Below are 19,120 nucleotides of genomic sequence, written 5' to 3' on the forward strand. Positions count from 1 at the left end.
AAAAACTTTGCTAGGTCTTACTTTCGGGGAGGCCTTATATTTAGCAATTCAGCAAAACCTCTACTAGGTCTTATTTTCAGGGTATGTCTTATTTTTGGGGAAATGGGGTTATAATAATAAATATTATAATAATAAATATAATAACAACACTTCATGTTGTCAATATGAAAACGGAAAAGCATTGGATTTGAGTTAATGAGTCTCAACCAACCTAAGTTTGTGGCAGGCACAAAAACGAAGTTTCTGGAATTGAACAACTCCTTTCAAAGTAAGGACTGCACACTTAAAACAGGAAACAACACTTCCAAACCAGGAACAGAACATTTTTCAAATTTTGTTTGTCGCAACTTATCCCAAACAGACAAGGCTCCGCAAGTGTGCAAAAAAGTGCCCCTTTATTTGTATAAGACAGACGCGTGACAGACTAGAGGCCTCTGCAAACAAAGATTGTTACACACGTTTCACAAAGAGTCTTGCACGACGGCCTGTAAACTGTTCCCGACCACACTTTTTTGTAATGCGTTTGCTTGCAGCATATTTTGTGCTTTGTTTGTGAAGCTCTGAGTGTGTCCCTCCCTGTTCTGGTCGGTGGGCACCTAAAGAAGCAGGCACTTGGGCACCCTCTACCCCGCTCCGCACCATTGCATATTCATATCCATTTCATATCAGTCTTTGGAGAAATGAACAAAACCCGCATTACAAGAAAGGCCAGCCATACATCCTTTGCCCCTATCAGCAGTATTCCCCAAAGAAACCCGGGCTAGTTGCAGAGAATGCTTAGTAGCCAAGGAATGCAAGAAGCCAAAACTGGGAGGAAATGGGGGGCCAGTGCAGCAATGAGGTGGGAGTCCCTCCATGCAATTGCGGAGAATGAAATTTTATAAATAGGAATTTTATACGATTTTATAAAAATGGAGTTTTAAGAAATTAGAAAAAAGTAAGACTGAGACAGGAGGGAGGAATGGACAAGTAAAAAAGAAAGCTGAAACTCTGCTAGACAGAACAGAGCACGACAGGAGTCTTAGGCCCATTCTACACTGCCATATAATCCAGGTTATCAAAGCAGATAATCCACATGATCTGCTTTGAACTGGATTATATGAGTCTACACTGCCATATAATCCAACTCAAAGCAGATAACCTGGATATTAGACACAGGGTCTACTCCCATCTACGCCCACATCTACGGCAGGTTGTGAGGTTGCCTGCCATAGATGTGGGAGAAATATCAGGAGAGAATACTTCTGGAACATAGTCATACAGCCTGGAAAACACACAACAATCCTATGATTCCGGCCATGAAAGCCTTCGACAACATATCTTTTTTAGTTGATTATGTCTTTTATGTAATGATTTATACATAAAATGTATCTTGTGTTTTGTACACTTTTGTACACCGCTTTGAATCCTACCCATGGGATAGAAATGAATAAATAGTAATAATAATAAAGGAGGGGGAATGTTGTGAGGAATGGCTTAGATAAAAGGCACCAGAGAGAAGGACAAAAAGGACAGATTTTAAATAAGAATAACAAAACTCTGTGCGCATGTTTTTGCTTTGGACTATAAAAAGGACTGAGCTGCACCTCGGATTGGGTGGCAGAATTTCTTTCTTTTGCTGGTCACCCTCACGTTTTGCTCTGATCAGAAATAAAGCTGTAGTTTGAGCCCCTGTGTCTAATTGGAAGGAAAAACATACTAGGGACTCACTGAGCCCCAACACAATGGTCCCAAAGTGCAGGCGAGGAGGGAGCGAAGGAGGTAAGGAGGCAAAGGGCATGGCCAGTGCTAGACCAGGAAGTGTGCCCCTCCCCATTCCCCACTGCCAGGTGTGCAAAAAGCCCCCGCCCCACAGCGTTTGTGCCCCACAGTCCCATGACCTCTCTCATTCCCCGGCGCTGGTGCCCGGCTTGATCAACCCAAGGCCCACGGCCTGCGCCAGGCACTCCTGGGCCGCCTGAGCCACCTGGGGCTGATCCTTCAGGCCGCAGAGGGCCGACAGGATCTCCATCGTCTCTGTCTCCATCAGCTTTGCTGCCAGTTCCTTGTCCGCCGCCACCATGTTCCTGGCCACCACTGAGCCCCGGTGCTGGAGGGCACTGTTGGGGCTGAGCAGGAGCGCCTGCAGGATCTCCAGCCAAGCCTCCGTCTGACAGCAAGGTGCAGGGAGGAGGGGAGGAAGGAGATGTGGGTTATTATTGTTATTATTTAGGTAGGTAGGTTTCCCCTGACATTGAGTCTAGTCAATAATAATAATAATAATAATAATAATAATAATAATAATAATAATAATAATCTGCACAACAGTTGAACATGGCGCTCTTTCTATTACACCCCACTCCTTACTGTTATTCTGCAGATTAAACTATCTATATATATAAAAGAGTGATGGCATCAGGGCAGCGGACAAAACAACAAAACTACAAGCCCCTCAACCTTGAAATTTGACAACACAACCCATCATCCACGGCTCTAGGTTGATACAACAAAAAGAAAAGACAAATAAAGTCCTAATTAGAGGGAGAGGAATAATAGTTTTTATCCAATTGCTGCCAGTTAGAGGGCTAGGCTCTGCCCACTTGGTCTCCTAGCAACGCACTCAGCCCAGGGGACAGGCACAAGAGTTTGGAGAGACCCCTAAGGGCCATCCAGCCCAACCCTTTCTACTATGCAGCAGGACACAATCCAAGCATTCCCAACACATGGACAACGTATAAATACTATACAATACTACACAGGGACATAGACCCCCTCTACCCTCACCACTTTCACAGTACACAAACAACCAAATGCATACTAAACATAAAGACAACCATACAACACACATTCAATACCACCACTACCTCAACAATTTCTCACCAACACCACCAGACAATGCCACAGCAACGCGTGGCCGGGCATAGCTAGTTGTATTATAAGTCATCTCATCCCTAGTGTCTGATTGGAAAATATTAGAGATTTTGGGGCACTTTTTGGGGCCTCAACAGTAGCCAACTGGAGTGGCACAGAACGGAGAGTTGGCAAACTCAATGAGCAGTCTCCCCATGCCCACCTGCCTGTCCCTGAACGCCAGCTGCAGCGGGAGGTCATGTGCCAGTGAGGTCCGTGGCCCTTTGGAGACAGACCCCTCCCTTGCTAAACACGGTTGTGCCCGCCTGGGAGGAAGGCCCCACTCACCACTTGAGGGATGCGGGTGCAGATCTCCGGCATCAGCGACGTCAAGACGGCCAACGTCCCCGAAGCGGCCTGCCGGAGCCGGTCATCCTCCTCTCCGCTGTAGAGAACCATCAGCTTCAGCCGGTCACTGCCTTCGGCCAGGAACAGCTCGCCCACCTGAGCGGGAAGCGGGCTGAGTGAAGGAAGGGAAGTGAAGCTATGCCCTCCCGGTGCCCCCCCCCCAATGCCTCCCCCTCCCCGCACTCACCTCGGGACTCAGGGCCAGGTTGCACATGCACTCCACGGCCGCCACCCGGATCATGTCATGCTCCTCGAACATGTAGCCCTCGACCATGGGCACTGCCTTCTCCTTTATGATCTTCTGCCTGCAGCCCAGAAGATCCGTCAGCAGGGACCCCCAAAGTGCCCCCACCACCACCAGAGAAGGATTCACGTCCCATCTGGCCCCACTGTTCCTCACCTCAGCCGCTCACTGGTCCCGGCCAGGTTCGTGAGAGCCATCAGCCCCTCAAAGTTCTGCAGGCCACTGCGGTTCAGGTGCAGGAGGCTCACCAGGGGCCGGACCACCTCGTACACCTGCAGAAGGGAAGCCTTTGGGTGGAAGCTGCCTCAGAGGGGCCCTGACCCTCACACGCTCGCTGGGCCCACCACCCAAACAGTGGTCTGCCAGGTAATATTATCATTTATTTATATCCTGCTTTTCTCCCTCACGGGACACAAAGCAGCTGACAACACAGTAACACCATGTAAACAACCATCCATTGATACATTGATAATAAGTAAGTAAAGGTAAAGGCTTCCCCTAACGTTAAGTCCAGTCGTGTCCGACTCTGGGGGTTGGTGCTCATCTCCATTTCTAAGCTGAAGAGCCGGCGTTGTCCGTAGACACCTCCAAGGTCATGTGGCCATTGGCATGACTGCATGCAGCACCGTTACCTTCCCGCCGGAGCGGTACCTATTCATCTACTCACATTGGCATGTTTTCGAACTGCTAGGTTGGCAGAAGCTGGAGCTAACAGCGGGCGCTCACTCCGCTCCCGGGATTTGAACCTGGGACCTTTCGGTCTGCAAGTTCGGCAGCTCAGCGCTTTAACACACTTCGCCACCGGGGCTCAATGAACAGTTTACAACAGCAACAATATACATTCACGTTCTTGTGGCATCATGTCAGATCATATTGTATTTTTTTCCAGTCCAAAAACATTATGGTGTTTCCTATCACTCCAGCTTAGTTTCCTTCACTAAAGGAAAGTTTTTAATTAGTGGGATGGCCATACAGAGACACATTCTCTGGGCAGCACAGCCCCTCCTTCCATACTAACCCGCTCTCCCGGGAAGGCCATCTCTGGGGCGGTGGTGATGGCGATCTTGGCCAAGGCTTGGGCCGCCTTGGTCTGCCCAGCGTCAGTGCCCTCCAAGGCCAAAGGGATGAGAGCCTAGCGGTCAGGGAGAAAGCGAGTGGTCACATGGCAGCACCAGCATGGCAGTGACACCGGCCGAAGGAGGGGGAGGGGAGTGGGGTCTGGTGCTCACCTTTCCTCCTCCAGCAGCCACCACGGCACCCCGGTCCTCCGGATCTTCCACAGCGGCCAGGAACACTCTAGGCACAGAGCAGGCACACATTGAGGCCTCTCCCCAAATGCTGGCAGGTGCCCACACGAAGTGGCCCCTGAGGCCAGAATCCCACCCCCCATTGAATGAACGTGCTGCACCAGGTGTCCCACAGAGATTGTGCTCCAGACCAGTTGAGAGAGCTGGGTGCAGTCAGAGTCAATGTCACAGCAATCTTTCAACAGCTGGAGGGTGGTCTAAACTTCCTTAACGCTGCCCTGAGACTGGAATAGATGGCCCTGGGACACTCCTGGTCCCACTATTCCAAGGCAGCCCACAATAGGGCAGGGTCCTAACCTGGAGATGAGCTCTCGGCAGGCGGGGCTCAGGGCTGCGGTCTCCTTCTTCATCATACAAGTGAGGGCTGACACCATGCCAGCACCAAGCAACTTCTTCACACGCCGGTGCACAAACTCTGGCTTGTCCTACGCAACAAGAGGGATCCAGAATGAGAGCAGAGTCCTGCGGGTAGCTGGTACCCACCCCCTGCCTTTACTCCAAGGTTTCATGATCCCTCTCCAGCAGTTGCCCCAATGCAAAGCCTTGGACGGACACATGTGCATCCCTTCTGCAGCCCAGGCCCTGAAGGAGCATCTTGTCCTCACCTGAAGAAGTCAGAGAGGCCCAGGGAGAGATGAAGCCCAGGCTTGCCCCCCAACCCCACCCGCCCCCTCGGCCCAGTCACCTTCGGGTGCTTCTCAGGGATGTGCTGCTTGGCATACTTGGCCAGCTCCACCATCTGAGGGTCCGGCTCTTCATGGTCATAGCTGTTGGTACAGTTCACCAGCGTGGAGGCCACAGCAAAGAGGGAGCTCTGGTTTTCTGACTGGGGAAGATTGAGAAAGCAAAGATTTTTATTTTTTTATTTTACAATATTTACATTCCACCCTTCTCACCCTGAGGGGGACTCAGGGCGAATCACATTGTACACATATAAGGCAAACATTCAATGCCATTTAACATAGAACAGAGACAGACACAGAAGCAATTTAAACCTTCTACAGCTTCCAGCTTCCTGAAGGTATGCTCGATTCCGGCCACAGGGGGACCAGCTGCTTCATCATCCACTGCGATGGCACTTCCTCATTCCAACGGCAGCTAGGTGACTTTTATGGTGTCGTAAATTAGCCTCCCCACATATAAGTGGTACCTAAATTTCCTACTTGATAGATGCAACTATCTTTCGGGTTGCTTAGGTCAGCAACGAGCAGGGGATGCATTTTATCTTTAATTGTCGGCTGCTCACCCCGACATGGGCTGGCCTCGAACTCATGACCTCTTGGTCAGAGTGATTTATTGCAGCTGGCTGCTAACCAGCCTGTGCCACAGCCCGGCCCCCTGGGGGGGGGGGGGGCAGAGAGAGGGAAGCGATACAGATTCACTACTTTGGGGTGCCCAGGAATCATCACACCCCCTTCCACCATATTAAAGACTAGAGAGCCGTCCTAGCCTGGGTGGGCCAGCCCTCAAACATGTTTCAGAAACGGTACCTGAGCTGTTGGCAATAAGGAGGTTAGCGCATCAAGAACGTTTTGTCAAGCTCTTTCCTGATTAGTTTACAAGACAAAAAAGCCTGAGTTCAATGGCCAATGAAACAGCTTTGGCCTGTATTTCTATCTCACTTCATAACTTGGCTGTTCCTGTTTGGACTGCAAATTGGAACCAAGATACCAAAGGAGTCTTTGCATAGAGAAAGCAAGAACAGCTCAGGATAAGGAGACCCTGGCCAGTGTCTCTCCCTGGAGCACTAATTTACCAGTGATGCAGTTCAGGGGGAGAGGAGGGATTCCTCAGGACATGACCCACCAACCCTTGACAACGGGAAAAACCAGACACTTGTTTTGCCAGTTGTAAGAAGAAAAGATCTCCCACAGGCTCTGAAGAGGCAATTATGCCACTCCTGAGATAACCAGGGCAGAAAGAGACACCCCTTCTACAACTGCTGAACTCCCTCAGAGTCACATTCTACAACAACTGGGCAGAGCGTGGTTCCCAGCTGTGTCAAAGGTAAAGGAGCAGAAATCTGGAAGCAGACGTGGTGGCTCTCAGTCTAGCTCCAGTCTCACCCTGGCCAGGTGGAAGAGCGCCTGCAGTGCCGCCTTGTCCTCCAGCAGCTCCTCTTTGACATCGGCATCCAAGGTGAGGAAGGCCAGACCCTCTACAGCCCAGTGTCGCGTGCCGCGGTCCATGGCCTCCTTGCAGAGCCACCTGGAGACAGGGAAGGGAGCAGCCAGGTTACAGCCAGTCTCTCGCTCCCCCAATCCCCCCCACAACCCCCACCACCAGCAGCCCCAGTAACACCACCCAAGAGGGAAAAGAGATGGAGTCAGGGAGCGGATTATATTTATATTGATATATTGTATTATTGTTTTATCTTTTTATATTGTGATTTATTGTGTTGCTTATATTTTGTTCTTATGTTGTTTGGGCCACTGCCCCATGTAAGCCGCCCCAAGTCCCCGTAGGGAGATGGTGGCGGGATATAAATAAAGTTTTATTATTATTATTATTATTATTATTGGACAGAAAACCTCCCCGTCTTCACTGCATGGCCCAGAAGGCAGGATGCAGAAGGGAGCCAGGCTTCAACGCAGCCAGCAAAGACATCACCTCCCTCCATATCCTCATATGCACTCACTTGCGGCACTGACGGGCCAGCTTCAGGGTGGAGCCCTCAGCAAACTGCTTCATGCTGAAGTCTGTGCCTCCCGCTGAGCCCAGCTTACAGAGGCCCTGCAAACAGAGAGTGTTGAGGCACAGTACCCAAGTATTTCTAGTCTCAATTCCCAATTAGAAACAAGATTAAAAATACAGCAATTCTGTAGAAAAACACTAAAGGACGATTGCCAAATTGCAAAAGTGGAGTACCACCCTTGACTGCCCTGCATCAAGGGTTGTATAGTTCCAGACTGACGCAAACACGCACACATGCAATCAAATCTCCTTTTCCCTTTCCTTTCCTGTCTACACTTTTCCCTCCTTCTCCCTGCCCGCTCTATTCTTCAATTCAGCATCTATTTGTTCTTTAAACAATCTTGTTTCGAAAAACGTTTCCTTCTCAAAACAATCTTCTGCTCAGTTTTCCCTCTTCTTCTCATCTCCTTCTGGTCATCTGGATCTCTCCTCTACCTTTTACCCACATCTCTTCCCCGGTACTTGGAAATACAGTAAAGTCTCACTTATCAACATAAACGGGCCGGCAGAACGTTGGATAAGCGAATATGTTGGATAACAAGGAGAGATTAAGGAGAAGCCTATTAAACATCAAATTAGGTTATGATTTTACAAATTAAGCACCAAAACATCATGTTATACAACAAATTTGGCAGAAAAAGTAGTTCAGTATGCAGTAATGGTACGTAGTAATTACTGTATTTACGAATTTAGCACCAAAATATCACGATGTATTGAAAACACTAGCTGTGCCCGGCCATGCATTGCTGTGGCAAAGTGGTGGTGGTATTGGTTAAAAGTTGTTGTGGAATTTTTATTTGACGTTATTTGTATTTTTTTAAATTAATTTTATTGTAACTTATCTTTTTTATTTATTATATTTTATTATTTTGTTGTATTGTTTTTAGTTATTTTGTTATAGTATTTTATTGTATTGAATTTTTTAGTGTTTTTTATTATTTTTATTGTATTATTTGTATTTATTTTATTTTTTATTCTTTTATTAACACTGGGCTGCTAGGAGACCAAGTGGGCAGAGCTTAGCCTTCTAAGTGGCAGCAATTGGATAAAAACAATTATTTCTCTCCCTCTAATTAGGACTTTATTTTTCTTTGCTTTTTGTTGTATCAACCCAGAGGCGTGGATGATGGGTTGTGTTGTCAAATTTCGAGGTTGGGGGGCTTGTAGTTTTGTTTTTTTGTGGGTCGCCGTGATGCCATCACTCTTTTATATATATATATAGATTAATAACTACAAAAATGCGTTGGATAATCCAGAACGTTGGATAAGCGAATGTTGGATAAGTGAGACTCTACTGTACTTATCTCTCCCAAATCCCTTCACTCGTTACTCCCTCCTCCCCTCTCTTTAACCCACGGATAAATTTCTTAGTGTAAAATTCACTTTTCAGAACTCAGCCTTCTAAAGAGCGCAACAGGTGCACTGCCATAGGACTACCACTCATTCTCAGGGAAGACGCAGAAGACCCTCCACCTGCCCACCCTCCCCTCCTCTCACCACCAAGGCACGGATCCGGATGGTGTCTCGCGGGCTGTGCTTGTAGATCTCCTTGAGAAGTGTCACACCATTGGTGGTGATGAAGGTGGCACGCTTGGCCTTGTCTGCCGCATGGATCAGGGCCTCCACCGCCACCAGCTGCTCCACCTCCTTTGAGGAGGCACACAAGGCCAACATGCCTTCCATGACGCCGCTCAGCTCCAGAACCCGGTTCCCGGCCTCGGCTGGACCTTGCAGGAGGCAGGACACCGTCTGGATGGCCCTAAGCTGCCCCGGAACCCCGTGGTCCTGGAACCAGCCCCTGGGAGGGAAACAAGGGACACCTCAAGGCCTGCAGGCTGCTAGCATGTCCCGTTGCACCAAAATCCGCTATAGCTGCAGGCCAAGAGGAAGCTGAAGCACCTCCAGCTCCCCAGCGGTGCTCAGCTTCTTAGAAATGCACCAAGAGTTCACACACCACGCACGTCCTTCGCCCAGTCCCACCTGACATAATCCTCACAGAGCCGGTGGAAGTTCTCCCTCTCCGCATCACACTTCAGGTCTCCGTAGAGCTTGTTGAGGAGGACGGCGACGGTCATGTGGGTGTTCTCAGTCACCTGTAGCCCCTCGGGACTCTGACTGACAGTGCCCCCCACTTCAAGGATGTCTTTGAGACCTGCAAAGAGAAGCGTGCTCACTGGGAGGCTCAGGAGAAGTCAAAGGACAAGGAGACAATCCCCTATACCAGGGGTCCCCAAACTTTTTAAACAGGGGGCCAGTTCACGATCCTTTGGACTGTTGGCGGGCCGGACTATAGTTGGCCATTGAGCAATAATAATAATAATAATAATAATAATAATAATAATAAAAAAGAGGGTTTGAAGAGACCCTTTGGGCCATTGAGTCCAATCCCCTTTGCCTTTGTGCACTGAAAGCACAAACAAAGCATCCCTGACAGATGGCCACCCAGACTGAATGTTAATAATAATAATAATAATAATAACAACAACAATAATAATAAATGTGCCATGCCAAAAGTTCTCAGCCGGCATTTGGAAACAATAGACATTGACAAATTACGATCTGCCAACTGCAAAAGGCCACCCTACTGGGATCTGCATGCATCATCCAAAAATACATCACACAGTCCTAGACACTTGGGAAGTGTTCGACTTGTGATTTTGTGAAACGAAATCCAGCAAATCTATCTTGTTTGCTGTGTCATACTTATAATTAAAAAGCGGGTTGAAAGAGACCCTTAGTCCAACCCCCTTCTGCCTCTGTGCACCAAAAGCACAAGCAAAGCATCCCTGACAGATGGCCACCCAGCCTCAATGTTAATAATAATAATAATAATAATAATAATAATAATAATAATAATAATAATAATAATAAAAGGGTTGTAAGAGAAGAAGAGACCCCTTGGATCATTTAGCCCAACCCTCTTCTGCCCTTGTGCCATGCGGGCCGGATAAATGGCTTCGATGGGCCGCATCCGGCCCCTGGGCCTTAGTTTGGGGACCCCTGCCCTATACAGTGCACCTACCCTGGTCAATGACCCAGAGAGTCAGGCAGTTGTTGGGGTCCTGTGGGGACTTCCGGGGCACCTTGTTGATCAGCAAGTTGAGGAGGCTGTCCCGGCCATAGCCAGAGATTTTCTCCCTGGTCAGAGCCTCCAGAAGCCGCCGGAGCAGCAATTTCAGTTCTTTGGCTGTATCTGTGGAAGCAGCAGCAAAGAAGGAGCTATCAATGTCTGAACTGGCAAGGGACACTCTCGCAGTTCCTTCCTGAAACATATAGCCAACAGCCACTAAGAAATCTGGCTCGCCGGTGGCCTCAAAAGGAGAAAAAGAGGACCATTCTGCTCAGTTGGTAGAAGCTGAAGCAGAGCCCTGCCCTCCATTGCCAAGAACCATTCAAGACCTCACCCGGCACCAAGGCGTTGTCCTTCTTGCTCAGCTCCTCCTTCTGCAGACCCTCCTTAAGGGCATCAAACACAACCTGCAGCAGGTTGTAAGTAGCCAAGCAGACCTGCTCAGCCTCCATCTCCAGAACTGCAAGGAGGCGCTCAGGCCCCAGCTCAGTCAGGATTGCCATTGTCTGCAAGAAGAAAAGGACAGCCATCAATCAGAATCAGCTAGAGCTATCTGTCCTTCTGCCCTGTCTGGAGTCTGCATCTTAGAACGACCGGATCTTACAGATGTAAGGTACCACAAGCTTCCTCCGACTTCTACATGACCTCCCTTCGAGTATTTAAAAATGACTATCATGCCTCTGAAGATGCCAGCCAGATGCAGGCAAAATAGCAGGGGAAAAAAGCAGCTAGAATACAGCCATACGGCCCAGAAACCACACAACACTCCACTCAGACTTCGCTGTTCCAAGGTAAATATATAGCCAGTCCCCTCAGTTGCTCTTCTTGATGCCCCGAAATGGATACAGCAGTACAGATGCTGTCTAAGCAGAATAGCCTTTCTGATATTGCCCTCGTTGGACACTACTTCTGATAACACAGCCTAGAATTGCACTTATGTTGCCTTGTGTTTAGCTAAAGGTCTGGATAAGGCCTCTTGACTCCTTAGCACAGGTGTGCTGTGCTAATTTGATGGAATCTCTTTTGAGATGCCCAGAATTGGACACAGTATTCCAGGTGAGGTCTAACCAAAGCAGAATAGAAAGGCACCATGACTGCTCTTGATCTAGACACTAGACTCCTTTGGATGCAGGCCAAAATCCTATTGGCTTTTTCATCTGCTGCACCACACTATTGGCTCATGGTCAACTTGTTATCCAAGATCTTTTTCACATGGACTGTTGTCGAACCAGGCGTTACCCATTCTGTATCTTTGCATTGCATTTTTATTGCCCAAATGGAGTATCTTACATTTGTCCTTGTTGAAATTCATTTTGTTAGTTTTGGCCAATCAGCTCTCTAATCATTTTGAATTCTGATCCTGTTATCTGCAGTATTAGCTATCCTTCCTATTCTGACAATTAGATAAGGGTGCCTTTTATTCTGTCACTGCAACACATTTCTAAATAATTCCAGAGAACCTGCTGAAAGGCCTGTGTCTGTGTGCACTCACCCGGGAGCGGTGCCCCTGGCAAAGACCAGTGAGGGTGCGGAGGGCTGCCAGCATCATGTCCAGCCGGCCTGTGTCCAAGAGCTGCAGCAACAGGCGCACGCCATCATTCTGGAAAATCTTCTCTGCCCCGGCCTCCTCACGTGCCAAAACGATGAGGTTCTGAGCTGCCTGGCCAGGACGAGAAGGGCTGCTCAGTCTGGCAAGCTGCACTTACTTCCTAGCCTCCCGTTTATTTATTTATTCATTTATTTATTATTTACAGTATTTATATTCCGCCCTTCTCACCCCGAAGGGGACTCAGGGCGGATCACATTATGTACATATAGGGCAAACATTCAATGCCCATAAACACATTGAACCGAAACAGAGACAACAGACAGACAGACGCAGAGGCAATTTAACCTTCTCCTGAGGGGATGTTCGATTCTGGCCACAAGGGGGAGCAGCTGCTTCATCATCCACTGTGATGGCACTTCCTCATTCCAGGTCGTAAATTAGTTAAACTTGCCTCCCCACCTTTTTTTTTATAAGTGGTACCTTATTTCCTACTTGTTAGATGCAACTATCTTTCGGGTTGCTAGGTCAGCAACGAGCAGGGGCTATATTTTATTTTTAATTGACGGGTGCTCACCCCGCCATGGGCTGGCCTCGAACTCATGACCTCATGGTCATAGTGATTTATTGCAGCAGCTGTTTACCAGCCTGCGCCACAGCCCGGTTTAACATGCCTCCCCCATGCAAAGACATGCAAACACAGTTCACACTAAAGAGAACACTGTGATGTACTGCATAACCTTTCTAGCAATCTAGAATCACTCACAACAGGTTCTCGGGAAAAAATATCTACAGCTCAACTATCATTGCGAATGAAGATCGTATGCCAAAATTCTAGTTTTCTATCTCCTTGAATCCTTCCCCTTCCCTTAAGAGTTCACCAGAGGTCAACCAGCTCTGTTAGTTCTTACTATCTTTCCTTTCTCAGGCTCCAGTCAGTCTTTTTCTTGCGGAAGACCTGCAGATGTTCAGGTGCTATCTCTCTCTAGCCTTGAAACTGGCTGTTCTCAGAAATTATCAGTAACAGCTGATGGAATCCATGACAAGGGCAAAAAGCAGCATGAGCTGGGCTTCTCCAGAACCAACAGAGAGAAACCAGAAAGAGTAGAGGTTTTCCGCTTGGGGAACCCCAGCCATGCTGCTTCTGCCATCACAGTGCAACAAAACTATGCGTAATGAAGTATCCACCCAAAGCTGACTAAGCGGCATATCCTTCTGGAGCTGCATGTCGAGTCCTTGCACAATCCCGCCTAATTTCAGCTTTTAGACAGGTCTGCACAAGCGCAGTCCCAGCCTCCTCCCCGTGAGGCAATGCCTCATGCCCCTCCTTTCTCCACAGAACAGCCACCTTTTGTTTCTTGTCCAGATCCTTCTCTTCGTTGTCAAGCAGCAACTTGAACATCTGTTCCACTTTGGAGTCGGTGCAGGACATGTTTCTCATCTGAGACAAAGTGAATAAAGACGCTTTGCTTCCTCTGTCTGGCTTGCAGGAGTGTGGGGAAGGAGGCCAGCCCCTCTCTGGAGCTTCCCTGCCCCTTGGGCAAGGCCAGGGAGGGCCGGCTGTGGAGAGGGATTCCCTTGTGGCTCACGGGGTGCTGCTCCTTCCCTGCAGCAGCCGCTGCCTTGCTCACCCGCCTGCTCCTACCTTCTCTTGCATGCTGCTGCCGAGGTTGCGCAGGGCCTCCTGGAAGGCCTTGTTCCGGGGCTCCAGGCTGATGCAGCGCTGCAGGTCCAGAATGGCCTGCTCCGGGCGTCCCAGCTGCTGCAGGGCCTGGCTGCGGCGGAAGAGGCTCTTGACATCCCCCCCATCCACTTTGAGGGCTAGGGAAATGGAAGGAATCACAGAATAACAGAGTTGTAAGAGACCCCACAGGCCATCTAGTCTAACCCCCTTCTGCCTGCATGCAGGAAAAGCACCATCAAAGCCCCCCAGACATTGCGGTACCCATTGTGTACAACAGGGGAAAGGAGAAAAAATAACTATATGAATTGTAGATAAGATTTTTTGTAATGAAATGAAAAGAAATGTAATAAAAATCTATTTAATAAAAACCTCCACAGACAGATGGCCATCTACCCTCAATAATAACAGCAATTAAAAAAACAATGAAGATGATATAGCTGGAAAAGACCACGTGGACCATCTAGTCCAACCTCCTTCAGCCAGGCAGGAAAAACACAAAGCGCCCTTGACAGATGGCCATCCACCCTCTGCCCAATAATAATAATTATTTATTTATTTATTTTGTGTCAACAGCACTGCATAATAAATCAGTTTAAAAGTGATGAAATAAAGGAATCACAAGCAGCTAATAATAATAATAGGAATATGCAATTTGGCAGAAAACACGTGCCGTTTTCACTGTCCTCAACTTGCGCCCTCAACCAGCCAGTCACCCCTTCCCGCAGCTTTGCATCGTCCCCATGAAACAGCAAAATCCCTGCGCTCAACTTTCCCCCACACTCGTCCTGGATCACTCTTCTGTTTGGCAATACCTTTCTGAGTTTATCGTCATGCCTCGTTCCAGAAAGTCCGCAAGAAGCACACCTTTCCTGCCCCAAAAAACGGTCACCATAACCTTCCTTGCCGACATTGTTTGAAAGCATTTGCAAAACCTTAGAAGAGCGATCCAGGACACAAGTGGCAGAGTTTAGTGGGGAAGACGTTGCCAAGCTCATTCATCGCTATGATAAGTGCCTAGATTTGAATGGCAACTATGTTGAGAAGTGGTATTTGGGTGTGGCTTTCAACTGCATATGGTAAATGTTTCCTCCTATACTTTGTTCATTTTTAATTCCAAAACGTAATCTACTTTCTGGATAACCCTCGTACATAAATAAATAAACATTCTTGCAGACGGCCAATTCTCTCATGCAGTTTCTCAAGTCGCTCCTGACACGAAAAAAAAAATCCCTGCACAGGCCCCAAGGGCCATCCAATCCAATGGATAATGCACAAATATCTATAACAACACAGAACAATAATGTATGTGTATATACACTCTTGTGTAACTCACAAGGAATGTAACACAAATCTCGTTTCTACAACTTTACCTGAGAGTAAGTTACTTCAAATTGTATTATATATAAAGAAATTACTTTCAGAGTATCAAAAGTAAAGTTACAATTTCCATGTCATAATCCAACAAAGGGTATTTCTTAGCAATGTTAATTTGGGGAGTTTCATATATCTATTGTTTGTATGTTGTTTCACTCCTTTATCTAGCATTATAAAGCATAATAAGATAAAGACAGGCATAACACCCGAAGAAGTGACACCGAAACAAGGGGAACAATTGTAATTGAGAGGCCTCTCTCATCTTTTTGAGTGGGAGAGCTTGTACAATTGGTGTCTGGCTGGATGCTTTTCCCCCCATTGTATATATATATATATATATATTATATAATATACAATTAAATTTATAATATTAAATAATAATATTATATATTTTACATACATATAATATTGATATTATACTGTATTACGATATAATACTGATAATAATACAATTTAATATTAATTATATGTTATATATTAAATGTAATATTACTAATAATATTATAATATAATGATATAGTACAATATAATTATTTAATGCTAGTATTGTACTATGCTAATAATATAATGTACTGTATGTGAATGTAATTTGTAAACTGTAATGTAAGCTGCTCTGTCTCCCCTTCGGGGTGAGAAGGGCGGCATATAAATGTAGTAAATAAATAAATAACAACCCGGGAGACCTTGTTGTGTACCAGTCTTGGTGTTGCATATCAAACGAAGAATTTCTTTGAAGCGGCTATCTTGGAGACTGAATTTCTTTACTACGATTGACATTGGCCCACGATTTCACGCAGCTCCAGGAATAATATGGACTTGGTTGTTTCTTTATGTCTGTTATTTACTCCTTGAACATTATACCCTTTGTTGGCTTTTTTAAAATTTGTTTTTATTAATTTATCAGTCCAAATGTACAAGCTCACATTTTCCTCATTCTACAATATCTCAAACACGTCACGTTGCATACAATCCGACAGCAAAAAAAAATTGAGAAGATCCCCAAGCATATTTCCCATCAGTCTTTTAACTTTTCCATTACAACTTCATTATACATCTCTCCACTACACACCCTTCATCTACCCATACATGTTTAATATTATTATTATTAATTTATAATTCAAAATGTATAAGTATACATTCTTTCCACATTTTACAGTATCCCAGACATATCACATTGTTTGCAATCCAACAATAAAGAAAAATCAGAATCAAAACATCTTTATGCATATTTCTTATCAGTTTTAGACTTTTCCATTACAACTTTACTACGTATCTCTCTATTACACCCTTTTATCTTCTTATACATGTTTTATTTATTACTAGCTGTGCCCGGCCACGCGTTGCTGTGGCAAAGTGGTGGTGGTATTGGTTAAAAATTGTTGTGTAATTTTTATTTGACGTTATTTGCATTTTTTTATTAATTTTATTGTAAGTTATATTTTTATTATATTTTATTATTTTCTTGTATAATTTTTAGTTATTTTCTGTTATTATAGTATTTTATTGAATTAATTTTAGGGTTTTTTATTATTTTTTATTGGGTTGCTAGGAGACCAAGTTGGAGGAGCTTAGCCTCCTAACTGGCAGCAATTGGATAAAAGCAATTATTCCTCTCTCTCAAATTAGGACTTTATTTTTCTTCTAGTTTTGTTGTATCAACCTAGAGGCGTGGATGATGGGTTGTGTTGTCAAATTTCGAGGTTGGGGGGCCTGTAATTTTGTTGTTTTGTGGGTCGCCGTGATGCCATCACTCTTTTATATATATATACTAGCTGTGCCCGGCCACGCGTTGCTGTGGCGAAGTCTGGTGGTATGGGAAATAAAGTACTGAGGAATTGGTGGTAGTTAAGGTAAAGGGTAAAGCTTTTCCCCTGACATTAAGTCCAGTTGTGTCTGACTCTGGGGCTTGGGGCTCATCTCCATTTCTAAGCTGAAGAGCCGGCGTTGTCCGTAGACTCCTCCAAGGTCATGTGTGGGTGGAGCTTAGCCTTCTAACTGGCAGCAATTGGATAAAAACAAGTCTTCCTCTCCCTCTAATTAGGACTTTATTTTTCTTTTCTTTTTGTTGTATCAACCTGGAGGCGTGGATGATGGGTTGTGTTATCAAATTTCGAGGTTGGAGAGCCTTTAGTTTTGTTGTTTTGTCGGTCGCCGTGATGCCATCACTCTTTTATATATATAGATTGTTGGATTATGACATTTATTTATTTATTTATTTACAGTATTTATATTCCGCCCTTCTCACCCCGAAGGGGACTCAGGGCGGATCACATTATAACACACATAGGGCAAACATTCAATGCCCATAAACACATCAAACAGAGACAGAAAGAGACACGCAGAGGCAAGTTAACCTTCTTCTGAGGGGATGTTCGATTCTGGCCACAGGGGGGAGCAGCTGCTTCATCATCCACACTGATGGCACTTCCTCATTCCAGGTCGTAAATTAGTTAATCTTGCCTCCCCACTTTATAAGTGGTACCTTATCTCCTACTTGATAGATGTAACTATCTTTCGGGTTGCTAGGCCAGCAACGAGCAGGGGCTATTTTTTATTTTTAATTGACGGGTGCTCACCCCGCCGCGGGCTGGCCTCGAACTCATGACCTCATGGTCAGAGTGATTTAAGGCAGCTGCTCAACAGCCTGCGCCACAGCCCGGCCCCTGGAAATTGTAACTTTACTTTTGATACTCTGAAGGTAATTTCTTTATATGTAATATAGTTTGAAGTAACTTACTCTCAGGTAAAGTTGTAGAAACCAGATTCTATCCAGTCCAGGAAAAGCACCACCAAAGCCCTCCCGACAGATGGCCACCCACACACCCATCCAGCCTCTTGGGCTTACCTTCGGAGGCATCCCGCTCCGCTTGGGCATAGTCCTCCTGCCGGAAACAACGGAGAGAAAGAAGGGGAGAGGGTGAGGAGGCAGGCCCAGAGAGAGGCCTCGCCTTCCCAACCCTCCTTCCCCGTCCTTCGGGCCCTGACCAGCTTGAGCGCGCAGGCCGCGCGGTTCCGGTGGAGTAGGCCCTTCTCGGCGCGTTCCTCCGGGGCGCACAGGCCGAGGGCGCGCGCGTAGACGGCCAAGGCCTCCTCGTAGCGCCCGGCCTGGAAGAGCTCGTTCCCTTCGCGGCGAAGCTCTGAGGAGAACGAGGCCGAAGAAGCCGCCACAGTTTCCGCCATGGCGCGCTCGGATGACGCCCACCTCGAGGCCCCGCCCCCTACCTTGTTGTTTTCCACTCGCGCGCCACTTCCGGCCCAGCAGCGGAGGCGGAGCGAGAGGCGCCGGAAGCGGAAGCGGCGTCGGCTGTGGCAGAAGTGGAGCCCGTCGAGGGCCATGAGGGCGAGGAGGACGACGCCGTAGAGCCCGGCTGCCAGGGCCGGCGGAGCAGGCAGGGCCCGGACGCTGAGGGAGGAAGGAAGGAAGAGTATAATTCACCTCAGAATAGGGTTAGTGCTTAGGGCAGGCCTGGGCCTTCCCTTGAGTTGTTTTGGACTACAACTCCCACAATTCCTCACAGCCTCAGGCCCTTTCCTTTTCCCCCTCAGCCGCTTAAGCGGCTGAGGGGGAAAAGGAAGGGGCCTGAGGCTGTGAGGAATTGTGGGAGTTGTAGTCCAAAACAACTCAAGGGAAGGCCCAAATTGGCCCATGCCTGAGGTAAAGTTAGAGCTGGGTTAGGGTTAGTAGACTAAAATAGTGTTATAAAGATATTTACATTCACTTCTAATGACATGCATTCCTACAATATAATATATTGTATGTATATATACTTGTAAACCACCCTAAGTCCCCTTCGGGATGAGAAGGGTGGGATATAAATGTTGCAAATAAATAATAATAATAATAATACAGTAGGGTCTCACTTATCCAAGCTAAATGGGTCAGCAGAAGCTTGGATAAGCGAATATCTTGGATAATAAGGAGGGGTTAAGGAAAAGCCTATTAAACATCAAATTAGATTATGAT

General features: G+C 46.8%; 1 protein-coding gene across 2 annotated transcripts; it reads right to left on the reverse strand.

Moving 5' to 3' along the window:
- Positions 1–376: 376 nt before the first annotated feature.
- On the reverse strand, positions 377–18,384 carry unc45a (unc-45 myosin chaperone A). Of its 2 annotated transcripts, none has more exons than XM_062963532.1 (19): positions 18,142–18,382; positions 18,002–18,038; positions 13,744–13,919; positions 13,447–13,539; positions 12,045–12,212; positions 10,887–11,058; positions 10,505–10,675; positions 9,463–9,634; positions 8,980–9,280; positions 7,427–7,521; positions 6,855–6,996; positions 5,474–5,614; positions 5,086–5,213; positions 4,711–4,777; positions 4,500–4,613; positions 3,638–3,753; positions 3,425–3,542; positions 3,178–3,333; positions 377–2,149 (listed from the first exon to the last, which is right to left on the reverse strand). In XM_062963532.1, the coding sequence occupies exons 1-19, from the start codon at positions 18,334–18,336 to the stop codon at positions 1,886–1,888; spliced, it is 2,826 nt and encodes a 941-aa protein (XP_062819602.1). In that variant the 5' UTR covers positions 18,337–18,382; the 3' UTR covers positions 377–1,885. The 2 variants fall into 2 exon arrangements, 1 of the variants encoding a protein (XP_062819602.1); XR_010000979.1 differs by having other exon boundaries at positions 2,009–2,149; positions 3,178–3,349; positions 18,142–18,384.
- Between the last annotated feature and the right edge of the window lie 736 nt (positions 18,385–19,120).

Source organism: Anolis carolinensis, unplaced genomic scaffold (genome assembly GCF_035594765.1).
Source record: "Anolis carolinensis isolate JA03-04 unplaced genomic scaffold, rAnoCar3.1.pri scaffold_11, whole genome shotgun sequence".
NCBI lineage: Eukaryota > Metazoa > Chordata > Lepidosauria > Squamata > Dactyloidae > Anolis > Anolis carolinensis.

What these genes read in the sequence shown, in the direction of transcription:
- unc45a (XM_062963532.1), bottom strand. Translation starts at nt 18,336, where the DNA reads ATGGCGGAAACTGTGGCGGCTTCTTCGGCCTCGTTCTCCTCAGAGCTT. An exon ending in TGCCGAGAGCTCATCTCCAG is followed by an intron (nt 4,778 to 5,085) that starts GTTAGGACCCTG and finishes CTCTGTGCCTAG; the next exon opens with AGTGTTCCTGGCCGCTGTGG. An exon ending in TGGCTGCTGGAGGAGGAAAG is followed by an intron (nt 4,614 to 4,710) that starts GTGAGCACCAGA and finishes CCTGACCGCTAG; the next exon opens with GCTCTCATCCCTTTGGCCTT.